Source organism: Chrysochloris asiatica, unplaced genomic scaffold (assembly GCF_000296735.1).
Source record: "Chrysochloris asiatica unplaced genomic scaffold, ChrAsi1.0 scaffold00052, whole genome shotgun sequence".
NCBI lineage: Eukaryota > Metazoa > Chordata > Mammalia > Afrosoricida > Chrysochloridae > Chrysochloris > Chrysochloris asiatica.
Window position 1 is genome coordinate 16,412,096 of NW_006408570.1, and position 21,252 is coordinate 16,433,347.

At 37.8% G+C, this 21,252-nt stretch overlaps 1 protein-coding gene across 3 annotated transcripts in view; it reads right to left on the reverse strand.

Annotated features, from left to right (window-relative positions):
• The window catches only part of EHBP1 (EH domain binding protein 1), a 529,253-nt gene that overhangs the window by 220,855 nt on the left and 287,146 nt on the right, over positions 1-21,252 (reverse strand). For all 3 annotated transcript variants that reach the window (XM_006862974.1, XM_006862972.1, XM_006862973.1), the window contains one exon: positions 14,275-14,464. In XM_006862974.1, the coding sequence (XP_006863036.1) occupies positions 14,275-14,464 (190 nt within the window). The remainder of the gene's footprint in view (positions 1-14,274; positions 14,465-21,252) is intronic.

Here is a 21,252-nt window from a genome sequence, read left to right on the forward strand (position 1 = left end):
TTCATAATCTACCAGGATCTATGGTTGCTGTTGTTAAGGGCCGTTGAGTCGGTTCCAACCCACAGGTGACCATGTATAGGGTTTCCAAGAAGCGACTGGTGTGCTTGAACCACCGATCTTGTAGTACAAATGGCTTTGCAGTCTGGTTCATTAACCCACAGCGCCACACAAGGACTCCAGGATCTATGGTAGAGCCTGCTAAACTAATTGTCCCTAATATCCATTCCACCCTTTTTCCTATTTTTTCTTGTAATTTTTTCACTTTTGATTGTTACTTTAGTGAAGATTTACAGACAAGATCATCAGTTTTACATTTAACAAATCATATACTTTGTTTCATCTCAATGATTGCAATCACCTCCATGAGATAACAGTTATTCTACTTCCTACCTGTGGTTTCTATTTTCACTCTACCCTCCTTCCCATCACTTCTCAACCCTAGGTAAATGTTGACTTTTTAATTTTGAATGAACAACCATGCCCCATGGTGAACTGGTGAGCATAATTTACTAGTGCTGTTATCCCTTCTATCTACTGCTGTTTGGCTGAAAATTGGGCCATGAGGGTGATTTTGTTCCAGACCTGAAAGGTGGCCCGTGGTCATAAACTCAAGTTCCTCCAGTCTCTTTCTGACTAGTAAGCCCAGTTTTTGGTTTTTGTTTTTTAATCTCTTTCTTTTTTTATAATTTTGATCTTTGTTCCTTATTTCCTACAACGCCAACTGGGACTTTCTAATGTGATACTTTTCAGAGCAGTTCATAGTGATAGCCAGGTTATCATTTACTTCTTCTGCTCTAAGAGCCATGGAGACTGATGTTCAAATGTTCCCTTAGTCCACTGGACTGATTCCAAGCATCTTTAATTCTCATCACTCTTCCTTCTTCCACACATGCAGAGAACAATGGTTGCACCTCAGATGGCTAATCATGAGCTTTTAAGATTCCAGATGGTACTTATCAAAGTAGGATGCAGAAAATTGTCTTTGTGTTATGCCAGTTGACCATGGTATCCCCTGAGACTATGGCCCTGACACACCAGAGTCAGGAATTCACTGCCTTAAGATGTTTGGTAATATAAAACAAAATTTCATCACTTTGCCCCCGGTATGCTCTTGTAGCGTAGTGGTCACTAACTGGGTTGTGAACCTCAGGGTCAGCACTTCGAAACTACCAGCAGTTCAGCGGGAGAAAGATGAGGCTTTCTGCTCCTGTAAAGATTTATAGCCTCGGAAACCCCATAGAGGGTCGCTATGAGTCAGAACTGACTCCACGGCACATAACAACAACAACATGCTCCACCACATTCATAGGTGTGTTTGCAGCAAAGGTAAATAAGTATGTACAAATATCCTTTTCAAACATTTATATATTTGTGGGTATTCTCCCACTCCCACTCACAGCCTTTGTATTTGTCTCTGTATCTACCCAAAGAACACTGATGTTCCAGGGTTGGGTATAGAATATGATTTACCTCTATCCCCTTTAACTCTTGCATACCTCCCTGTGAATTCATCATTCTTCTGTCAACCGCCTTCTGCTTGTATACTGCTCTTCTGCTACCCAAGCTATGTGAATTACTAACCCTATAGCCAATGAATTACTCTCCCTTCCCTCCTACCCTTGTTAACAATCAAAGAAAGTTTCTTTTATCATGAAAACTTTTTCTTCAGTTTTGACAACAGTGGTCTTATACAATATTTATTCTTTTGTGATTAACTTTCACTCAGTATGATGCCGTCCAGGTTCATCCATGTTATGATGTGTTTAAAAGATTCACTGTTTCTCTTCAACAATGAATAGTATTCCATATTGTATCTACCCAAATGTGCTTATCCATTCTTTCAATGAGAGGGATTTAGGCTCTCTCCATCTTTTTACTATTGTGAATAGTGTTGCAATGAACATTGGTGTGCATATATCTATTCATGTCCTGGATTTTATTTCTTGTGGCTATATAGCAAGTAGAGGGATTGCTGGGTCATAACATTATTTCTATTTCTAACTTTTTAAGGAAACTCCACCCCATTTTCCATAGTGGTTGTAACATTTTACAGTTCAACCATCAGTGTAGGAGGGTCCAAGTCTCTCCATATCCCCACCTGCATTTGTTGTTTTCTATTTTTTGAACTCTGCTATTAATGCTGGGGTGAGACTATATCTCATTTTTGTTTAGAATTGCATCTCTCTAATGGCTACCAATGATCGTGAACATTTTTTCCAATGGTTGTTAGCCACATGAGTGTCTTCTTTGGTGAAGTGAATCTCCCATTTTTCAGTCATTCTGAGCCACTCAAAAGTTGTGAGCCCCAGGAAGGAGCTATCTACAATAATCCCTGCTCCAAATCTGCAAAGTCAGCGCTGGCCAGCCATGAACTAGCTCTCATTAATAGATGTGGCTGCATGGAGGCCTGGGGCAGAGAGAAAAAGGAAGGGTAAGGAAAGAAAGGAGGCTGGTGATCTGTACTGGTCCACTGGATACGACATGGCCATCATGAACTTTTTCAGGTAGCTGTGAAGGGAAGAGGCCATTAGGTGGCAAAGCAAACAGCTTATCAGCGGAGAGAAAGCTGATGGCTTTCATTTTTCACTGTATTGGCTGGTTTGTTTGTTTTCCTTCTTCTTGACTAACTTGATGGGAGATAGCAACTGTGGCCATACAGACAAGCCACAGCCATACCCTCTGGAATCCTACCAATTGGACAAGAGCTAATACCACCTGCTATATAGCAGAGCAGCAACTACAACAATGAACAGAGAATGTTGCACAAGCCCATATCCATCACACACACCAAGAGGCAGGTGATGAATGCCTAAGGATACACCAACATACACTGCTCAACTTAATCCAAATACAACACCACAAAGCCTAGATAGCAGCAGAAAATTTCTGTTCACATGCAGAAACAAGACAGAGTACCTCAAATAACAAAGAGGCAGTACTAGAAAATGTTTTTGAGTTGGAAGAGGCACTGGAACCACCTGAAAAAGTATTTGTTGTTGTTGTTAAGTGCCGTCGAGTCGGGTCCGACCCATAGCGACCCTGTACTGGGTTTCCGAGGGTGTAAATCCTTACGGGAGTAGAAAGCCTTATCTTTTTCCCGCAGAGCGGCTGGTAGTTTCGAACCGCTGACCTTAAGGTTCGCAGCCCAATTCGTAACCACTACGCTACCAGAGCTCCTTAAATATCATTTAGGAGAATGATATTTAGTTACATTGAAATGATTGACAGAAAGGTTGAGGAAAACAAAGAAGAAGTCAGGAAAGGGCTACAGAAACAATCAAACAAAATAGATAAAACACTGGAGACAATACAAAACCTGCAAACAGAAATCCAGATGATGAATACTAAGATATTATCAATGGACAATATACTGAGAGGACAAACGCGTAGATCTGAATCAATGGAAGCCAGAATTAGTGAGCTGGAAGACATATCTCTCAATGCTGGTAAGCTAGAAGAACAATCAGGAAAAAAAAAAAGAAGAAAGTCTAAGATTCATGTAGGACAACATGAAGAAGAATAACCTACTACAGGTGATTGGAATTCTAGAACAAAAAGATACAAAGGAAAGCACAGAAAAGATTGTTGAAGAGCTGCAAGATGAAAATTTCCATAATATCATGAAAGAAAAGAAGACAAGTATTCAAGAAGCTGAATGAACCTACAGCAGAATAGACTCCAAAAGAAAATCACCAACACATATCATAATCAAACTCTCCAAAATCAAAGACAAGGAAAGAATCCTGAGACCAGCTCGGAAAAGCTGAAATGTTACTTACAAAGGAAAATCAATAAGATAAAGCTCTGGTTTCTCAGCAGAAATCATTTTGGCAAGAAGATAAAACTCTGAAAGACAAACAACTGCCAACCAAGAATCATATACCCAACAAAACGGTTTCTCAAATATGAGGGTGAAATTAGAACATTTCTAGATAAATGAAATTAAAGGAATTTGTAAAACCTAAGCCAACATTACAGAAATACTTAAGGGAGTCCTTTGGGCTAAGAACCAACAACATTAAACAACTAGAGACTGATATATAGCAACACCACCCAGAATTCAATTTAGGTATAAAAGTAAGCAGAGTGAAACAAAACTACAAAACTGAAAATTGTTATTGTTAAGTGCCATTGAGTCTATTTCAACCCATAGTGATCCTGTATAGGGTTTCCAAGGAGCAGCTGGTGAGTTTGAACCGCAGACCTTGCAGTTCAAACGGCTTTGCAGTCTGGCATATTAACCCACAGCGCCATACCAGGACTACAAACTGAAAATAGGGTCTACCAATTTATAATGAAGACAACTACAAAGTAAAAGAGGGAAAAGTATAATTACAGAATTCCCAAAGGTGAGGAAGTAAAGTAGATTTCAAGATAAAGCAATCTGTTTTAAAACAGGGAAGAAATTACTAAATTACAAGGTAACCACAAAGAAACTTAGTACACCATCACATCAAATACAAAAAAAGGAAAATACATGAGGATTTTGTAAACTTTAAAACTATGAAGAAACTGAAAAATAAGCACAAAAACATAAACTCAGCAGAGGAAAACACACAGAACAAAGACACCAGCAGCACAACAAAATGACTGCAATCAGTTCATATCTACCGATAACTATGCTGATTTTTAATGAATGTAAGATACTAGTCAAGAGATAGAGAATAGCAAAATGGATAAGAAAACAGCATCCATCAATATAAAGTCTACAAGAGACACACCTTACACACAATGACAAACATAGATTAATTAAATTTTAAAGGAAGGAAAAAAATTTATCAAACTAAAGACAGTTCTAAAAGAGTAGGAGTGGCAATATTAATCACTGATAAAATAGACTTTATAGCAAAAACCAGCATAAGAGACAAGGAAGGACATAAATTTATAATTAAAGGATGAATTGTACAAAAGGATATAACTATAATAAATATCTATGCTCCCAACGTGAGAGTCTAAATATATATAAATCAAACTCTCATAGAACTGAAGAAAGAAACAGATAACTATATGATAATAGTAAGAGATTTTAATACACCATTTTCAAGAAAGGACAAAACAACTAGAAAGAAATGAAACAAAGACTCAGAAGAACTAAACAGTACAATCAATCAAAACCTCATATATTTATACAGAGCACTCAACACAACAATACCACAATACACATTCTTTTCCAGTGCACAAGAAACATCCTCCAGAATAGATATTATGTGAGGCTACAAAGCAAGTCTCAATAAAATTTAAAACATCAAAATACTGCAAACCATATTTTCACATCACAATACTATAAAATTAGAAATCAACAAACAATAGGAAGATCAAGGTAACACCACCAAATACAAGGGAAATGAATAACATTCTGCTTAAAAGCTATTGGGTAACAGATTAAATTAAAAAATCAAATTAAAAAAATTCTTGAAGCAAAAGAGTGAAACACAACATACCAAAACCTTTGGGACAAAGAACAGAAGTGTTTAGAGGGCAATTTATAGTAATTAAACACATACAACCAAAAAAAAGAAAGAACAAAAATGAACACATTAACACAATATCTACAACAATAAAAAAAGACCAGCAAAGTAAACCTAGTCACCAGAAGAGAAATAACAAACTTTAGAGCAAAAATAAATTAATTAAAAACCAGAAAAACACTAGAAAGAATCAACAATACAAGAAGCTGGTTCTTTGAAAGGATTAATAAAATTGACAAAGCACTGGAAAATCTAACAAAAGAAAGGAGGGAGAACACACAAAAAAACACATATAAGAAACTCTATGCATGATGTCACACAGAACCAAAGGAAATAAAACCAATAATAACAGAATACTATGAAGCACTATACTCCAATAAATTTGAAAATCTAGAAAAAAATGGATGAATGCTTGGAAAAATAAGACCTAAATAAACCAAGAAAGACAGAATAGAAAACGCAAACAGACCTTTAGCAAAAGAAGAAACTGACAGGTCATTAAAAAAACTCCGAACAAAAAAAAAGTCCAGACCCAGATGGCTTCACTGGTGAATTTGACCAAACATTCAGAAAAGAGTTGACACCAATTTAACTCAAACTATTACACAAGACCTCTTTAAAGTGTTCAAGAGCAAAGATGTTAGCCTGAGGACTAAGGTGCGCCTGACCCAAGCCATGGTATTTTAAACAGTGAGTAAGGAAGACCGTAGAAGAATTGATACCTTTGAATTACGGTGTTGGAGGAGAATAATGAAAGGTGCCATGGCCTGCCAAAACTACCAACAGATCTGTGTCGGAAGAAGTGCAGCCAGAGTGCTCCTTGGAGGCTAGGATGGCCAAACTTAGTCTCTCATACTTCAGACATATTGTCAGGAGGGACCAGTCTCTGGAGAAGGAGATCATGTTTGGTAAGGTGGAGGGTTAGAGAAAAAGAGGAAGACCTCCAGTGAGATGGATTGGCAAAATGGCATCATCGATGGCTCAAGCATGACAACAATTATGAGGTTGGCCTTGGACAGGGCAGTGTTTTGTTCTGTTGTGCATAGGGTCGCTATGAGTTGGTACCAACCTGATAGCACCTAATAACATCAACAACAATTCCTGAACATAGAAATGGATGGAAAAATGTCACATAAATTTTATGAAGTGAGCATAAATAATCCTCGTACCAAAACTAGGTAAGAACATCACACAAAATAAAAATCATAAACTATTATCCCTCATGAACATAGATGTAAAAATTCTTCACAAAATCCTAGCCAATAGAACCCAACAAAAAATCAAGAAAATACTACACCATGACCAAGTGGGAGTCATACCAGGGATGCAAGGATTATTTAATACTGGAAAAGCAATCAACATAATCAACCATACAAATAGAAAAAAAGGGAAAGAACCACATGATCATATTGACTCATGCAGGAAAGGCATTTGACAAAATCTAACACCCATTCTTAAAAAAAATCACTCAACAAAGTAGGACTTGAAGGGAAATTCCTTAACATAATTAAGAGCATACATACAAAACCAATAGACAACATTCTCAATGAAGAGGAATTGAAAGCATTCCCTTAGAAACAGGAACCAGACAAGGATGTTCTTTATCACCACTCCTATTCAATATTGCATTGGAAGTCTTAGCCAGAGCTAAAAAGCAAAAAGGGCAATTGAAGGTATCCAAATTGGCAAAGAAGAAATAAAACACTATTTTCAGCCTTTGGTATGGATTACATCTCAATGTAAACAAAACAAAAATCCTCACCACTGGACCAATAAACAACACTCTTTTTAAAGGAGAAAATATGGAAGTTGTGAAGGACTTCATTCTTCTTGGATCAACTATCAACACTCATGGAAGCAGCAGTCAAGAAATCAAACGATGTATTGCATTAGGAAAATCAGCTGTACAAGACCTTTTTAAAGTGTTGAAGAGCAGAGATGTCAGCTTGAGGACTAAGGTGTGCCTGACCCAAGCTATGGTATTTTCAATAACTTCATATGCATGCGAAAGCTGGACAGTGAATAAGGAAGACTGTAGAAGAACTGATGCTGTTGAGTTATGGTGTTGGAAGAGAATATTGAAAGTGCCACGGGCTGCCAAAAGAACCAACAGATCCGTTTTAGAAGAAGTGCAGCCAGAGTGCTCCTTGGATGTCAAGATGGCCAAACTTTATCTCTTATACTTCAGACATGTTGTCAGGAAGGACCAGTCACTGGAGAAGGACATCATGTTTGGTAAGGTGGAGGGTCAGAGAAAAAGAGGAAGACCCCCAAGGAGATAGATTGCCAAGTGGCAGCATCGATGGACTCAAGCGTGGCAACAGTAGTGGGGTTGGCCCAGGATAGGGCAGTGTTTCGTTCTGCTGCGCATACGGTTGCTATGAGTTGGTATTGACTCAATGGCACCTAACAACAAAAACAAATTTTCAGATGATATGATCCTGTACAGAGAAAATCCCACAAAGATTCATAAAAAACATTATTGGAACTCATTGAAAGATTCAACAAAGTGGCAGGATACAAGATCAATATACAAAAATCATTTGGGGGGCATAAAAGATGGCAGACTAAGTAGAAAGGCTGTGTGGGCTCTCTACAGAAGGATATGGAAAACCAGACAAGACAGATATAAAGGATAGTCCTGGAACTCTGGGCTCGAGAGAAATGGATAGAAAAGTGGATTGAGTGCTTACTGGGACAAAAAACAAAACAAAACAAAAACCTTATGACCTAGCAACCCCTCTACTTGGTATATATCCACAAGAAATATAAGCCAGGACACGAGTAGATGTATGCACACCAATGTTGATCACAGCACTAATTGACAGTAGCAAAAAGATGGAGACTGCCTTAGTGCCCATCAATGGAAGAGTAGATAAACAAACTTTGGTAAAGACACACAATGGAATACTATGCAACCTTGATGATTAACAATGAATGTGTCAAATACCTCATAAAATGGATGAAGCTTGAGGACATACACTGAGTGAATTAGTCAATCACAAAGGACATCCCCTTCTAAGAATGAAACTAAAAGGGAAATTTCAAGCAGTCTACTATGCTTGCTGGTGATCGCCTGGGACTACTTGGGCGTGGAAATGGGGGAAATGCAGCAATGAAGACATGGGCTAAGTTTGGCCTGCTGACATCCAGATGAGAGAGAAAAGAAAAAGGACTAGCTGGTCTGAATGTTAGGGAGGTGTGTGAAGTCTTGAGCCCACGGGCAATGACCTAGCCCCTGGGTGCCAAAGCTGAGAGTGAAGCAGACAGCTGGTCTGAAGTGCTGGGAGGTGTGAGTGAACTCTCAAACTTGCAGCTAGTACCAATTTGACCTAGTGTGGATGGCTAGCTGATAAAACTCAAAAAAATGAAGACAAAAAAGCTTGTTAGTTGAGTAAATGTAAATTGCTACAATTTGATGAACTGAACCTTTGCTATGGAAGCAGTTGCTCAAAATTCCAACCGGAATGGAAGGATTCTTCATATCAAGGAACAACCTTGCTTCCTCAGTACACTGGGTTGATGTTGTTGTTGTTAAGTGCCGTCACGAAAACTCCGACCCATAGCGACCCAGTATAGGGTTTCCAAGGAGCAGCTGGTTAGCTTGAACCACTGACCTTGCAGTCTGACACATTAGCCTACTGCATCACACCAGGACTCCACACTGGGTTGATAGGGATGGGCAATTTAGACACTGATTATCAAAAATGGGGGTGGGAGTTATAAAGGCATAAAGTGGCTGGCTTACAAGCTTTCAAGAGCTGTGCTTAGGTTCAGGACGAGGACAATAAGGTAGAATCCCCACTGAATAGTTTTCTTCTTTTCCAGATGGATCTGGTGAAAGGGGAGGGAGGATGATAGTGATAGGATTTTATGACTCATTTGTGAATAACTGTTAGCAGGATTAACTGTGATTGTCACAACAGTAACTGTAGAAGATGTGTAACTAAAAGGGGGGAGTAGTTAATCTTTCATTTCACGAACAGACAATCCCAGAACCATCAAGAAGAAAGAGCATGAGATCCCTAATTAGAAAAGCGGTCACAGGAAAGACAGTGGCAGAGGCAGTGGCATGGAGAGACAGAGGCTCTAGGCCCTAGGCCCATGGAATGAGTACGGCTGTGTGCCTGCAGGCAGGAGGCTAGCTTGCAGAACGTGCCTTTGAGATTTTTAAATGAATATATATTTTTTTGTTTTATATGTTTACATCAAATATTTTTGCTTTGTTCATTTGTATGTAAACTAGAGGATTTAAATGGAGAAGCACAGGGAGGAAGTAAGATAACTGATGCTGCAGGGGAGGAATGTAATCACTGAGATAGATGAAACAAATCATATGACTTGTTGTAAAATCTGAGGATCTTGTCTATTCCACTTATGCTCGTTCTTCTTGATGATCCTGGTATCTTCCATCTCTGCTTGAGATGGTTCCTTTTAAACCTGGCTGATAGGCAAACTAACCAATCCCCAAACCTTACAGCCCTGTATACCTTATTTGTATGATCCCATCCAATCACTGTACAGGGTCGCTGTGAGTTGGAACCAACTCCATGGCACATAACCACTTCCACCACCACCCAATCACTTGCTGGGAATTAAGAAGTCTTTGTGTAGAAGAGCCATATCAAGTAAATTCAAGGCACCACAGTCAGCTTTATTACCTGTCAGGGTCCTGGTATGGCACAGCAGTATAGGCACTGGACTACTAACCACAAAGTCAGTGGTTCAAACTCATCAGTCACTTCTCAGAAACCATATACAGGGTCACTATGAATTGGAATTAAATTGACAGCACTTAACACCAACAACAGGACTTACAATGACCCATCCCAGAGGCAAAAAGAGAGACTCTCAATACCATCAAGAAAGAAGAACCAGAAATGGAGGGCATCTCTAGGACCTAAGGATACTATGAAGACAGACAATTGTGACGGTAAGAGACAGTAAGAAGTAGAGGCAGAGAAATGGCAGCAGCAGAGGCGGCAGAACCAAGAGACTGACATCAGGTAAAGTGGTGGGCTTCATGGTCCACAGAGTGAAAAAAACTGAGTGCCTTTGGATATTTAACGAGCAGCTTTGCCGATCCAAGGAACGAGAACTGAGCACCTTTGGGATGAGGCTTACTGGTGCAGCAAGATGTCTCTGGACATTTATTCAGCATAGTTAAAAGGGCTTTCTAACACAGATGGGGCAGGAAGTAGGCCAAGTGGCTGAAGGCTGGAGAGAGGTGTGCCTGTGAGCACCACTGAGAGGAAGCTGTTCTGACTGAGGAACTAGATCCTGAGTTGTTTCTGACCCTGAACTGTAAGATTCCCTAATAAACCCCCTAATTGTGAGTACGGTTGGCAAGTTCTGTGTGGCTATTACAATACATTAATGAACCCAGTAGAGAAGTAGAGAGTGCTGGGGGGATGGGCAGCTGGTATCAGACTTGGTAAAAAGGTTGGAGGATGGAGGCATATCTGACCTCTGCCTCACAGAAATCATCCTTGGGTGGCTGATGCTCATGATTTTTATTATCTTTCCCTCTTGTGAAGTTAGAGGTCAGATGCTTCTGCCACATCATTTTTATAGTAATTCTTGGAGAGTCCACACATACATTAACCAAAAGTAGGTGATTCAATCTAATTTGTTCTTAATCATTCACAAAGGTCAGCTACACTGAGAGATTGGTGACTTTGTACTATGGAGATAGGAAATTCCAAAACATAACCTGCTTTTGTAGGAGAAAACAGGCCTGATGAATTATCATGAAAATGGGTAAGTAAGGTAGATATACCATAAAGACAAATAGATACATTGAGGCTAACTTCTGTTTGTTCCTAAGATCTAACTGTATTCCCTGTGTAGGTTTCTGCAGTATGTGTTTTGTAACAAGCTATCTTTTCTTTTATTATGATAAATGAAAAGAAACACTCACATCCAAAAAATTTCAACCAAATGGCTTATTTCTATTACTCACAACCAAAAAAGTATCCTAGTATTACTGAGGAAGAGGCTATTCCAATAAGTAAATTCTACAGGTAACTTAATTACACATTTTTATACATCACAACACTTTGAGAGACCATTAATTTTTTTTTTTTGCTTTCCTAAATGGAATACTGTATTTGTTGTAAGGTGCCGTTGAGTTGGTTCTGACTCACAGTGACCCAAGTTAAATAAAATGAAACACTGCCCAGTTCTGGGCCATCCTCACAATCATTCCTAGGTTTGAGTGCATTTTTATAGCCACTGGATCAATCTATGCTAAACATAATGCTGACTCAAAGTTGTCAAAAAATGATAAATTATTTTAATATGTTTTAACACTGCAAAGTCTTCAGAAACTTCTGAGATATATAGGTTCATTCCTGTGGTGAATAAGCCCCACATTGCTGTGCTTTTACAATTATTTTTTTATCTTTTTTTCTCTGGGGCCATTTATCATTTTATGACTGTCAGTATGCCATTGATTCTAATCTACTACTTTATCTCACACATACTTGTGTAGTAAAGTGATTTCCAATTTTTTTTTTTTTTTTTTGGTTTGGCAATGGTCCACTTTTTTTCAAATGAAATCTTACCAGAACTCCAATATACAAAATCAATGTATGGGGACATGCATTGTGGAAGTGAATGTAGGGTCTAAGAGCTCTTTTGCTAAGGCTCCATACCTGGTGTCTGGTACAGAACATGGACGAACCTGATGGAATTCCAGGGCACAGACAGTTCGATACTGCTGCTTTACCCTAAAAGTGACCTGCTCTAATCTGAGGAGTACATTTTTTTTGTTTTAAGAAAATGTTATCTTGCCTTGTACATAAAAGGAGCCCTGGTGGTACAGTGGTTTAATGACTCAGCTGTTAACAGGAAGGTCATCAGTTTGAACCTACCAGCTGCTCCACAGGAGAAAGATGTGGCATCCTTCTGTAAATGTTATAATCCTTGAAACGCTATGTGGCAGTTCTACTTTGCCTTATAGGGTCACTATGTGTCACAATCTACTCAACAGCAACATGTCTACCTTATATATATGACCTACAGAAGGTAACAAAAAACAGGTCCATGATCTTATTACTTAGTAACTTCTATTCACATATAAGGGGGCCTCAAATGTTCATGGAAAAATGGATTTAAAATATAATCGAATTTTTCCATGAATGTTTTACAGCCAACTCGTATTACAGCAAACAAAAATAAAACTTATATAAAACTCAAAAATTAGAACACTATAGAAAAATAAAAAATGGAAGGAAATTCCTTATTCAATATTCTGCTTTCCTTCTATCCCACCATGAATTTCTCCTCAAAAGCTCAAAAGCAACCACTATTATTAAATAACTTGTGGTTCCTTCCACAATATATCAGTGCGCATAGGTATGCATATCTATATCTATAGATAGAAACAGATATGTAAGTTGTTATTGTTAAGTGCTGTCAAATTAATTCCAACTTATAGTGACCCTGTATAGGGTTTCCAAGGAGCATATGGTGAGCAAGAACTGCTGACCTTGTGATTCAAAATGACTTTGCAGCCCACCACATTAGCCCACAGTGTCACACCAGGCTTCCCCATGTGTTATGTATTGTTTTTCTTGTTGTTAAGTGCCGTTGAGTGGATTCCGACCCATAGCAACCCTGTATAGGGTTTCCAAGGAGCAGCTGGTGAGCTTGAACTGTTGAACTTGCAGTTCATATGGGTTTGCAGTTTGGCACATTAACCTACAGCGCCACACCAGGACATACATGTGTACGTATAAGGTTTGTTAAATAAAGCTTTATACATACAAACCAACAAAATCCACTACTGTGCAGATGATTCTGACTCATAGTGACTACAGAACAGAGTAGAACTGCTTCATAAGATTTCTAAGGCTGTAAATCCCTATGGAAGCCAAGTGCCACATTTTGCTCTCATTTAGCAGCTGGTGGGTTTGAACCCCCAACCTTTCATTTAGTATCTCTTTAATTACTGCACCACCAGGGTTCCTTATACATAAAAAAGGATTATATTCAGTCTGTTATATAACTTGTTTTTGTTTTTCATTTAATAATGTACCAGTAATTTTGTCTGCAAATCTTCACTCAATTCACAATAGTCAAAAACCAAAAAAAGGAAAATATATATTGAAATGGAAAAAAAAAAAAAAATTACAACAGTGGCATCAGAAGGGATTTGCTGGGCCCTGTGTTTTGGAATTCCAAAGGGGTTATTTTGATAGAGTTTGTCAAAGGACACAGAACAATTATGGAAGGTTATAATGAAGAAATATTCAGAAAACTGAAAACTGCACTGGTGAGAAAGAGGTCAGGAAAGTTGCATAGAGGAGTATTTTCCCATCACAACAAAGCACCTGATCATTCTTTGACGGCAGAAAGGGTTGTCCTAGGCGAATTAAACTGGGAAACCTTACCCTATCCAGCCTAAGCCCACAACCCTGATCTTTCCCCTTCAGACTTCTTTTTATTCCCCAACTCAAAGATCATTTAAATGGAACACTATTTGAGTCCCTCAAGAATGCCAAAATTACCATTTTGATGTGATATAAAATAAAAAAGCAGTGAATTCTTCTAGTAAGAGTTAGCGAGATGGAAACATTGCCTTCAGAAGTGTACAGACCCCGATGGAGGATATGGTGAAAAACAATAGCTCCATATTTTTATATTCTTGCTTAATAAAAGTAGCTGTGATTCTGTAGAAAAACAAATAAATAAAAATACTATACCAGTAAAGGCTAACAAAGTCGTTTCTTAATTTGGAACATAATGCATGGGTCAAAAAAGCACAAATATAAATGACAAGGATTGAAAAAAAATATCCTACCTTAGGAGAAGTTGAGAGATCTCTTCCAATAGAAGCAACTGTGTTTTCATTTCCTCCTCCAAGCTTTGGTGATATGACTGGTGGGGCTGGGGCCTTTCTTTTTGCTTTCTTTTCAACTTCTAGTTCTTGAGCAGGATTTATCAAATTGTTTGGAGAGGGAGTTGGTTTAGGTTCATAAAAAGGATTTGACCTGTAAGTGAAAGAAAAATTATTATCAAATGATTCTCTAAAATAGTTTTTCCTGACTGAAATAATAAAACACAATCATTTAAAAAACTAGAAAATGACAAAAAAACTCAACCAGTGATAACCTACAATTCAGAAACAATCACTATTAATCTTTTTGGTCCATTTCTTTCCAAATGAAAATAAAATATCCTATTAAAAAGTATTTAAAACATTTTTTCAACAGAAGGTCAGGTACAGATCTATTGTATACAGAGACATTTAGGAAAATGTTTACAGCAATAGAAAATTCTATTCATTTTGTAAGCTCAAAGAAAAAGAAGTAAGATGCAGAAATGCCAATTTGTTTTCTTTTTCACATTTCCTTCCCAAATATTTTTCTTGCCTTTTATTTCTTCCTCTGAGTTAAATTCCTTTCTCACTATGGAACATCTTTTAGTAGTGCATTCTGTAAGGTTCTGTTAATAGGAAATTTTCCCAGGCTTTGAGAACTCTTATTTCAATGTCTCTATAAAATGATAGTGTAGCTGGGTAGAGAATTTCAGTTGTCAATGTATTTATTTATTTCAACATTACTGTCTGCTAATTTCCATGTTATACTGATAAGTCCACTGTAACTCTAATACTGTTGATTTATAAATTATCTTTTATATCTGGTTGATGTTAAGATTTTTTTTTTTTTCCGGACTATTATGATGTGTTTGTTGTTGTGTGCCATTAAGTTGATTCCGACTCATACCGGCCTTACATAGAGTTTTTGAAAGTGGCTGGTAGATTTGAATTGCTGACCTTGCAGTTAGTAGTTCAATACTTATCCTAGAATGCCTCACTAGGGCTCAAATGTTCAGGTGTGGGTTCTTCTCATTGATCTTGTTTTAGACTCCTTGTATTTCCTGAGTCTGAAGAAAAATGTGTTTCATCGGTTCCAAAAAACTTAAGTCATTGTGTCTTTGATAGCCTCTATTCTATTCTCTACTTTAGAAAATCTTATTAAATATATGTTAAATTGTCAAAATATTTACTCCATATTTTTACAAATCTTATTCCTTCTGTGCTACATTCTGGATAATTCCCTCACATTTACGATCTGGTTTCTTTTTTATTTCTCTCTTTATCTGTCAGTCTAACCTAATGCTCATCCTCTATGAATTTTTAATATTAATAGCGTTATTTCTTGCTGTCTGTCTGTGTGCATAATAGGATATAGAATTTTGAGTCATTAATCATTTAAACTTATTATTTTATAGGTTCCATCTGATAAATCTATTATTTAAAATTCTTACATGTATAATCATGCTGCTTTTTTGTCTGCTGATTCTTTCTATTGGAAAACTGTTTCCTTATGTGTTTTGTAATTCTAGATTGTCAATTCAGGGCTTAATCTGAGGAAATTCTGTGTAGTCTAAAAACCGGGAGTGCCTCTCTTCAAAGTATTTTATGCTTGCACTTGCCAAGTATTTTAGGACCCACTTTACAATATTTTTAGTTTGGGGGTTCCCAAACCATAATGTAATATGAAAGGATGGGTATATGTTTACAAATTCTTTGGAAAAACTTCTTTTCCTATCAAGAGTCTAGGCTCAGGAGAGAAATTTCCCTGTTAACTTCCTTTATGGGTTGTTAAGCACTGTTGAGTCAGTTCTCACTCAGAAATCCTACATAGGGTTTCCAAGGCTGTATATCTTTGCAGGAGCAGAAAGCCTCATCTGTCTTCTGTGGAACAGCTAGTGGGCTCCAATTGCCAACTTTATGGTTTACAGCCCAGTGCTTATGTTGCAGAGCTACAGTTGTTGTTGTTCGGAATTGCCGTCGAATCAATTCCGACCCACAGCAACCCTGTATAGGGTTTCCAAGGAGCAGCTGGTGAGCTTGAACCATCAACCTTGCAGTTCAAATGACTTTGCAGGTTGACGCATTAGCCCACAGCGCCACACCAGGACTCCTCAGAGCTACAGTGCTCTCCTCTTTATTGGTAGATGGTCATTTTTTCTACACGATTGCATTAAAGATACAACAGAAAATCCCTAAATTGAGTTATCTTCATTTAATGCTTAATACCCTATCTTTTCTTGATAAAATTTTCTACATTGTTTTTTGCTAATTTGTCTTTGTCACATAATGTGAGCTCTTATTTATCAGCTGACCTACATAAGCAGAAAGTGTTATCAGAAGTATCATGTTAACACAAGTATCTTGCACTTTCAGATTTTACCCTTTAAAAAATTTAAGTCTGAGGACTTCCAGCAAGATGGAGGACTGGGCAGATACATTACATAGACCCTCTATAACAAAGACACAAGAGACCAAATAAAACAGACACAAATGATAATCTTGGAACACTAAACTTCAGAAGAAAGGACAGAGTTGTGGATTAACTAACAACTCGGAAGAGAAGCTTAACAAAATGTAACAGAGGGGACAGATTGATGAACTGACTGCTGGCCTGATGCAGTGTGGCCATCTTGAACTTCTACAAGTAGCATTCTACTAAGACAGAGGTTTGACAACACAAATACATTCCAATGGCTGGCTATGAGAAAGGTGGATCTTCCCTTGTTCCTCACGTCCTTCTGGTGAACAGAATAGTGGCCAGTCCCTATCCACATCCAGCCATATGCTTGTCGCCAATCAGTTCCAGGTGCACCTTCCCAGACTCTGGAGGCACCTAAACTCCAAAGAATGACCAGTAGAAAGGGTAATGCCAGACCTGGCCACTGCTAATAAGCCAAGAACTCCTTCCATAACTAGTCACCCACCCCCAGCTGCCCTCTAGACCCAAGAGTTCCTTCCAGGTACAAGCAACTTGACTTTAGCTGTCTTCTGAGACATCAGGAACTACTTCCAGATCACGTGTCCTGACCCCAGACAACACAGGAATATCACCTAGGACCTGATTTTCGACACCACCATCCACATCCCCAGGAGTTCCTTGGCTGACAAAGGTTGATGGCTCATACTGAATGCCCTGTTTCCCACTGTTTTCTCCTCTCTGGTTACTAACCCTACCCCACTTTCAACTTTGTTTCTTCTCTTTCCCTTCTTTGGTTTTTTATCCTTTCTTAATATTTTTTCTTTTTTACCTTTCCTTCTCTCTCTCTCTCTTTTTTAAATCTTTTATCAGAGTTATTTTCTTTACTATTATCTTTGCCTTCTCTTTTCTCTAGCCCTAGTTTTGCTTATTGGATTTTTTCTTTTTTTCTTCTTCTTCTTCTTTTTCTTTTTACTGTTGTTTGCCCATTTTTTTATTGTTGGTTGTTTTGATTTTTTCCCCCCTCTTGCTGCTATTGTTTTCTCTCTTGTCCCGCCTAGCAAGAGACAGTAATGGTACCCATGTAGCCCAGTCACACGTTCTCGCAGCCCTACCTACAGGCTGAGGGCTACTACTGGTTCCATTATCAAGTGATCATTGATAGACAGCAGCCAATATCAGCTTAACAGGCCCTTAACTATGTTACACGAACAGCGAACACAGAACTGCGTACACACTCTCATTCTCTATCACACCCACCAGGAGACAGGTGGTGAGTGCTTTAAAACACACTAAAATACAATATTCAATTAAATACAAATACAACACCACCACTATGTCTGGGAGGAAACAGACAATATCACTTCACACGAAGAAACAAAGCAAAGTGGTTCAAACAAATGTCCAAAATACAGATCCAGAAAACATTTATTAAGGAAGAAACAGCATTAGAACTATTTGGCAAGGAATTCGATGGAATTCAAGAGATTGATATTTAGGTATCTTCAGTGGATTGAGAGAAAGACTGAGAAAGCTGCAGACAAAATCAAGGAAAACACATTCAAAACTTGAAAAGGATTCAGGAAAAAACTAGAACAAACTGACAAAATAAATGAAAAATCTAGAAATCATACAAAATCAGCAAAAAGAAATCCAGAAAATTAAAAAATTTCAGAGACAGATAATATACTGAAAGGGCAAAGGAAGAAAACTGAATCAATGGAAGGTTGGATTAGTGTACATGAAGATAAATCTCTCAAATTCATCAGCTAGAGGGAGAATTAAAAAAAAGAACAAAAAATATCCAAAGAAACCCAAAGAAATATGTGGGATACCATCAAGATGAGTAACTTACATGTGATGAGAATTCCAGAACAGGAAGAGACAAAAAATATAGAGAAAATTGTCAAAGAGTTGTTGGAGGAAAACTTTTCTAACACCAGTAAAGAAGAAAAGATAAGCATTCAAGATGGATGAACCCCAGATAGGTTGTTGTTGTTGGTAAGTGCCGTCAAGTCATCCCGACTCATAGTGACCCTGTATAGGGTTTCCAAGTAGTGGCTGTGGGTTTGAACCACTGACCTTGCAGTTCAAAATGACATTATGGTCCTGTGCATTATCCTGCAGTCCTACACGGGACTCCCCAGATAGGAAAGACCCCAAAAGAAAATCACCAAAACATATAATCAAACATTCTAAAACGAAACACAAGGAAATAATCCTAAATGAAAAATTACTTACAGTAAAGAATCAATATGACTAAGCTCTGACTTTTCAGCAGAAATTATGTAAAGAAGAAGACAGTGGGATGACATACATAAAACTTTGAAAGAAAAAAAAAAAACTGCCAACCAAAATTCATAAACCTAGCAAAATTGTCCATCAAATATGATGGCAAAATTGAACATATACAGATAAACAGAAATGAAAAGAATTTCTAAAAACCAGACCAACCTTACAAGATATACTAAAGGGAGTTCTTCAAACAGAAAACCAACAACAGTAGACAACAACCTGAGATAAGCATACATGACAACACCATACATGACAACAAGAAGTCAACCGAGAGATAGGAGTATCCAAAGTAAAACAAACCTACAAGACTGAAAAGAGTCAGAGATATCAATCAATTTGTAATGAAGACAATTACAAAGCAAAAAAGAGGGAATACTGTAGTTGCAGAAATTCCCAGGAGAGAGGGAGTCAAACAGATTTCATGACAGAACAGACTGTTTTAACTTGGGAAGATGATAATACACATGTTACTTGGGTGAAGGGAAGACAATAAAAACTGAATAGATGTGCAGATGAACAGGTGTGGGAGGAAGAGTAGAAGTATACCCACACATATATAAAGGATAATTGTATATGGGTATTTACCTTTGCCATAAATATACTCATGAACGTGGTGAAACATAGAGAAGGCAATTTATGAAAACTTCTTAGACACAGCCAAACATTTGGAGGGGCTCAGGACCACAATCTCAAGCAACACAAAAGTCAATGGGCATATCATAATCCACAAAGAAAATGTTCTACATCCTACTATGGTGAGTAGCTATTGGAGTCTTAAAAGATCATGGCCATGTAGGGTGCAACTATTGGTCTCTCCTTGTCAAGAGGAAAGACTAGCAATGAAAATAAAAGACTCATGGAAACAATTAGTTCAATGGACTAATGGACCAAACAAATATCAGTGTCAAAGACCCTGTGACAAGAAGAACTAGATGGTCTCCAGCCACCACCTGCTCTGAAAGGGATCACATTAGAAGGTCCTGGATAGAGACAGAGAAAATGTAGAATAAAACTTAAAATCACCAAAGAGAACAAGCTTACTGATCAGACAGAGATGGAGGGACCCTGGAGACTATATGTCTCTTAGTCATCCTTCATGTCTGGAACTAAACTCACATCTGTGGCTCAATTTTCAGTTAAATGATATGCCAATAAGAGGAATAACAACACTAGTGAGGTATGCACACCTTATACTAATCACCCATTTGAGATGGACAGAAAGCTAACCAGTCATGAAAGCCCTGGTGACATTTCTAATTCAGCTGTGCATTTGAACTGTAATAGTACTGGGCTCACTTAGAACCAATAACCAATTATCTATATACCTCTAAGAATTTATAGACAATCAGGTCACATGAGGTTCTGGATACCAAGTATATCTATTCCAGAGGTGCAGAACATATCACACTTTTGAAGTCACTCTCACTCCTACATTCATGACAATAATTAGTAATACAACTCCTTCTCAATGAGGTATGGTATAGACTTATATCCCTGTTCAACTCAGTGTTCAGGGAATTGTTTGCACTGAGCAGAGCTGGCACTTACGTAGAAAACTATTTGTAATACGTTTTGAAAGATTTTTTTTTCCATTTTCAACCTTTGTTCCCTTTATTCATCTTTATTCCACTCTGTATCTTTATATTAACCTTCCTTTGAACTACTTTTACAGATGAAAGAATGAAAATTTCCTAGTCTTGTGCCATCTTCATGCTTACTGGTATATTTTAGTAAATTGCTTTCACTGCTATATCAATCTATTTTATTTAGGGTTTCCCTTGTTTTTGCTGACCCTCTATTTTATCAACCATGATGTCCTTTTCCAGTGATTGGTTTTCGACTGACACCATGTCTAAAATAAATCAGCTTAAGTTTAGCTGTTCTTGCTTTTAAGATTCATTCTGGTTACATTTCTTCTAAAACAGATTTGGTTCTTCTGGCAGTCTTAACTAAGTATAGTCAATATACCTCTCTAACATCAAAATTTGAATGCATCAATTCTTCTGTCTTCTTTTTTTCACTGTCTAGCTTTCACATGCATATGAGGTAACTGAAAAGACCACAGTTACACCTTAGTCATCAAAGAGACATCTTTGCTTGTTAAAAGTTTAAAGGTCTTACTTCACCAAGGAAGAGATCAGGGCAGCCAAGAAACATATGAAGAAATGTTCACGATCACTAGCCATTAGAGAGATGCAAATCAAAACAACAATGAGATATCATCTCACACCAACAAAAACGGCAAAGAT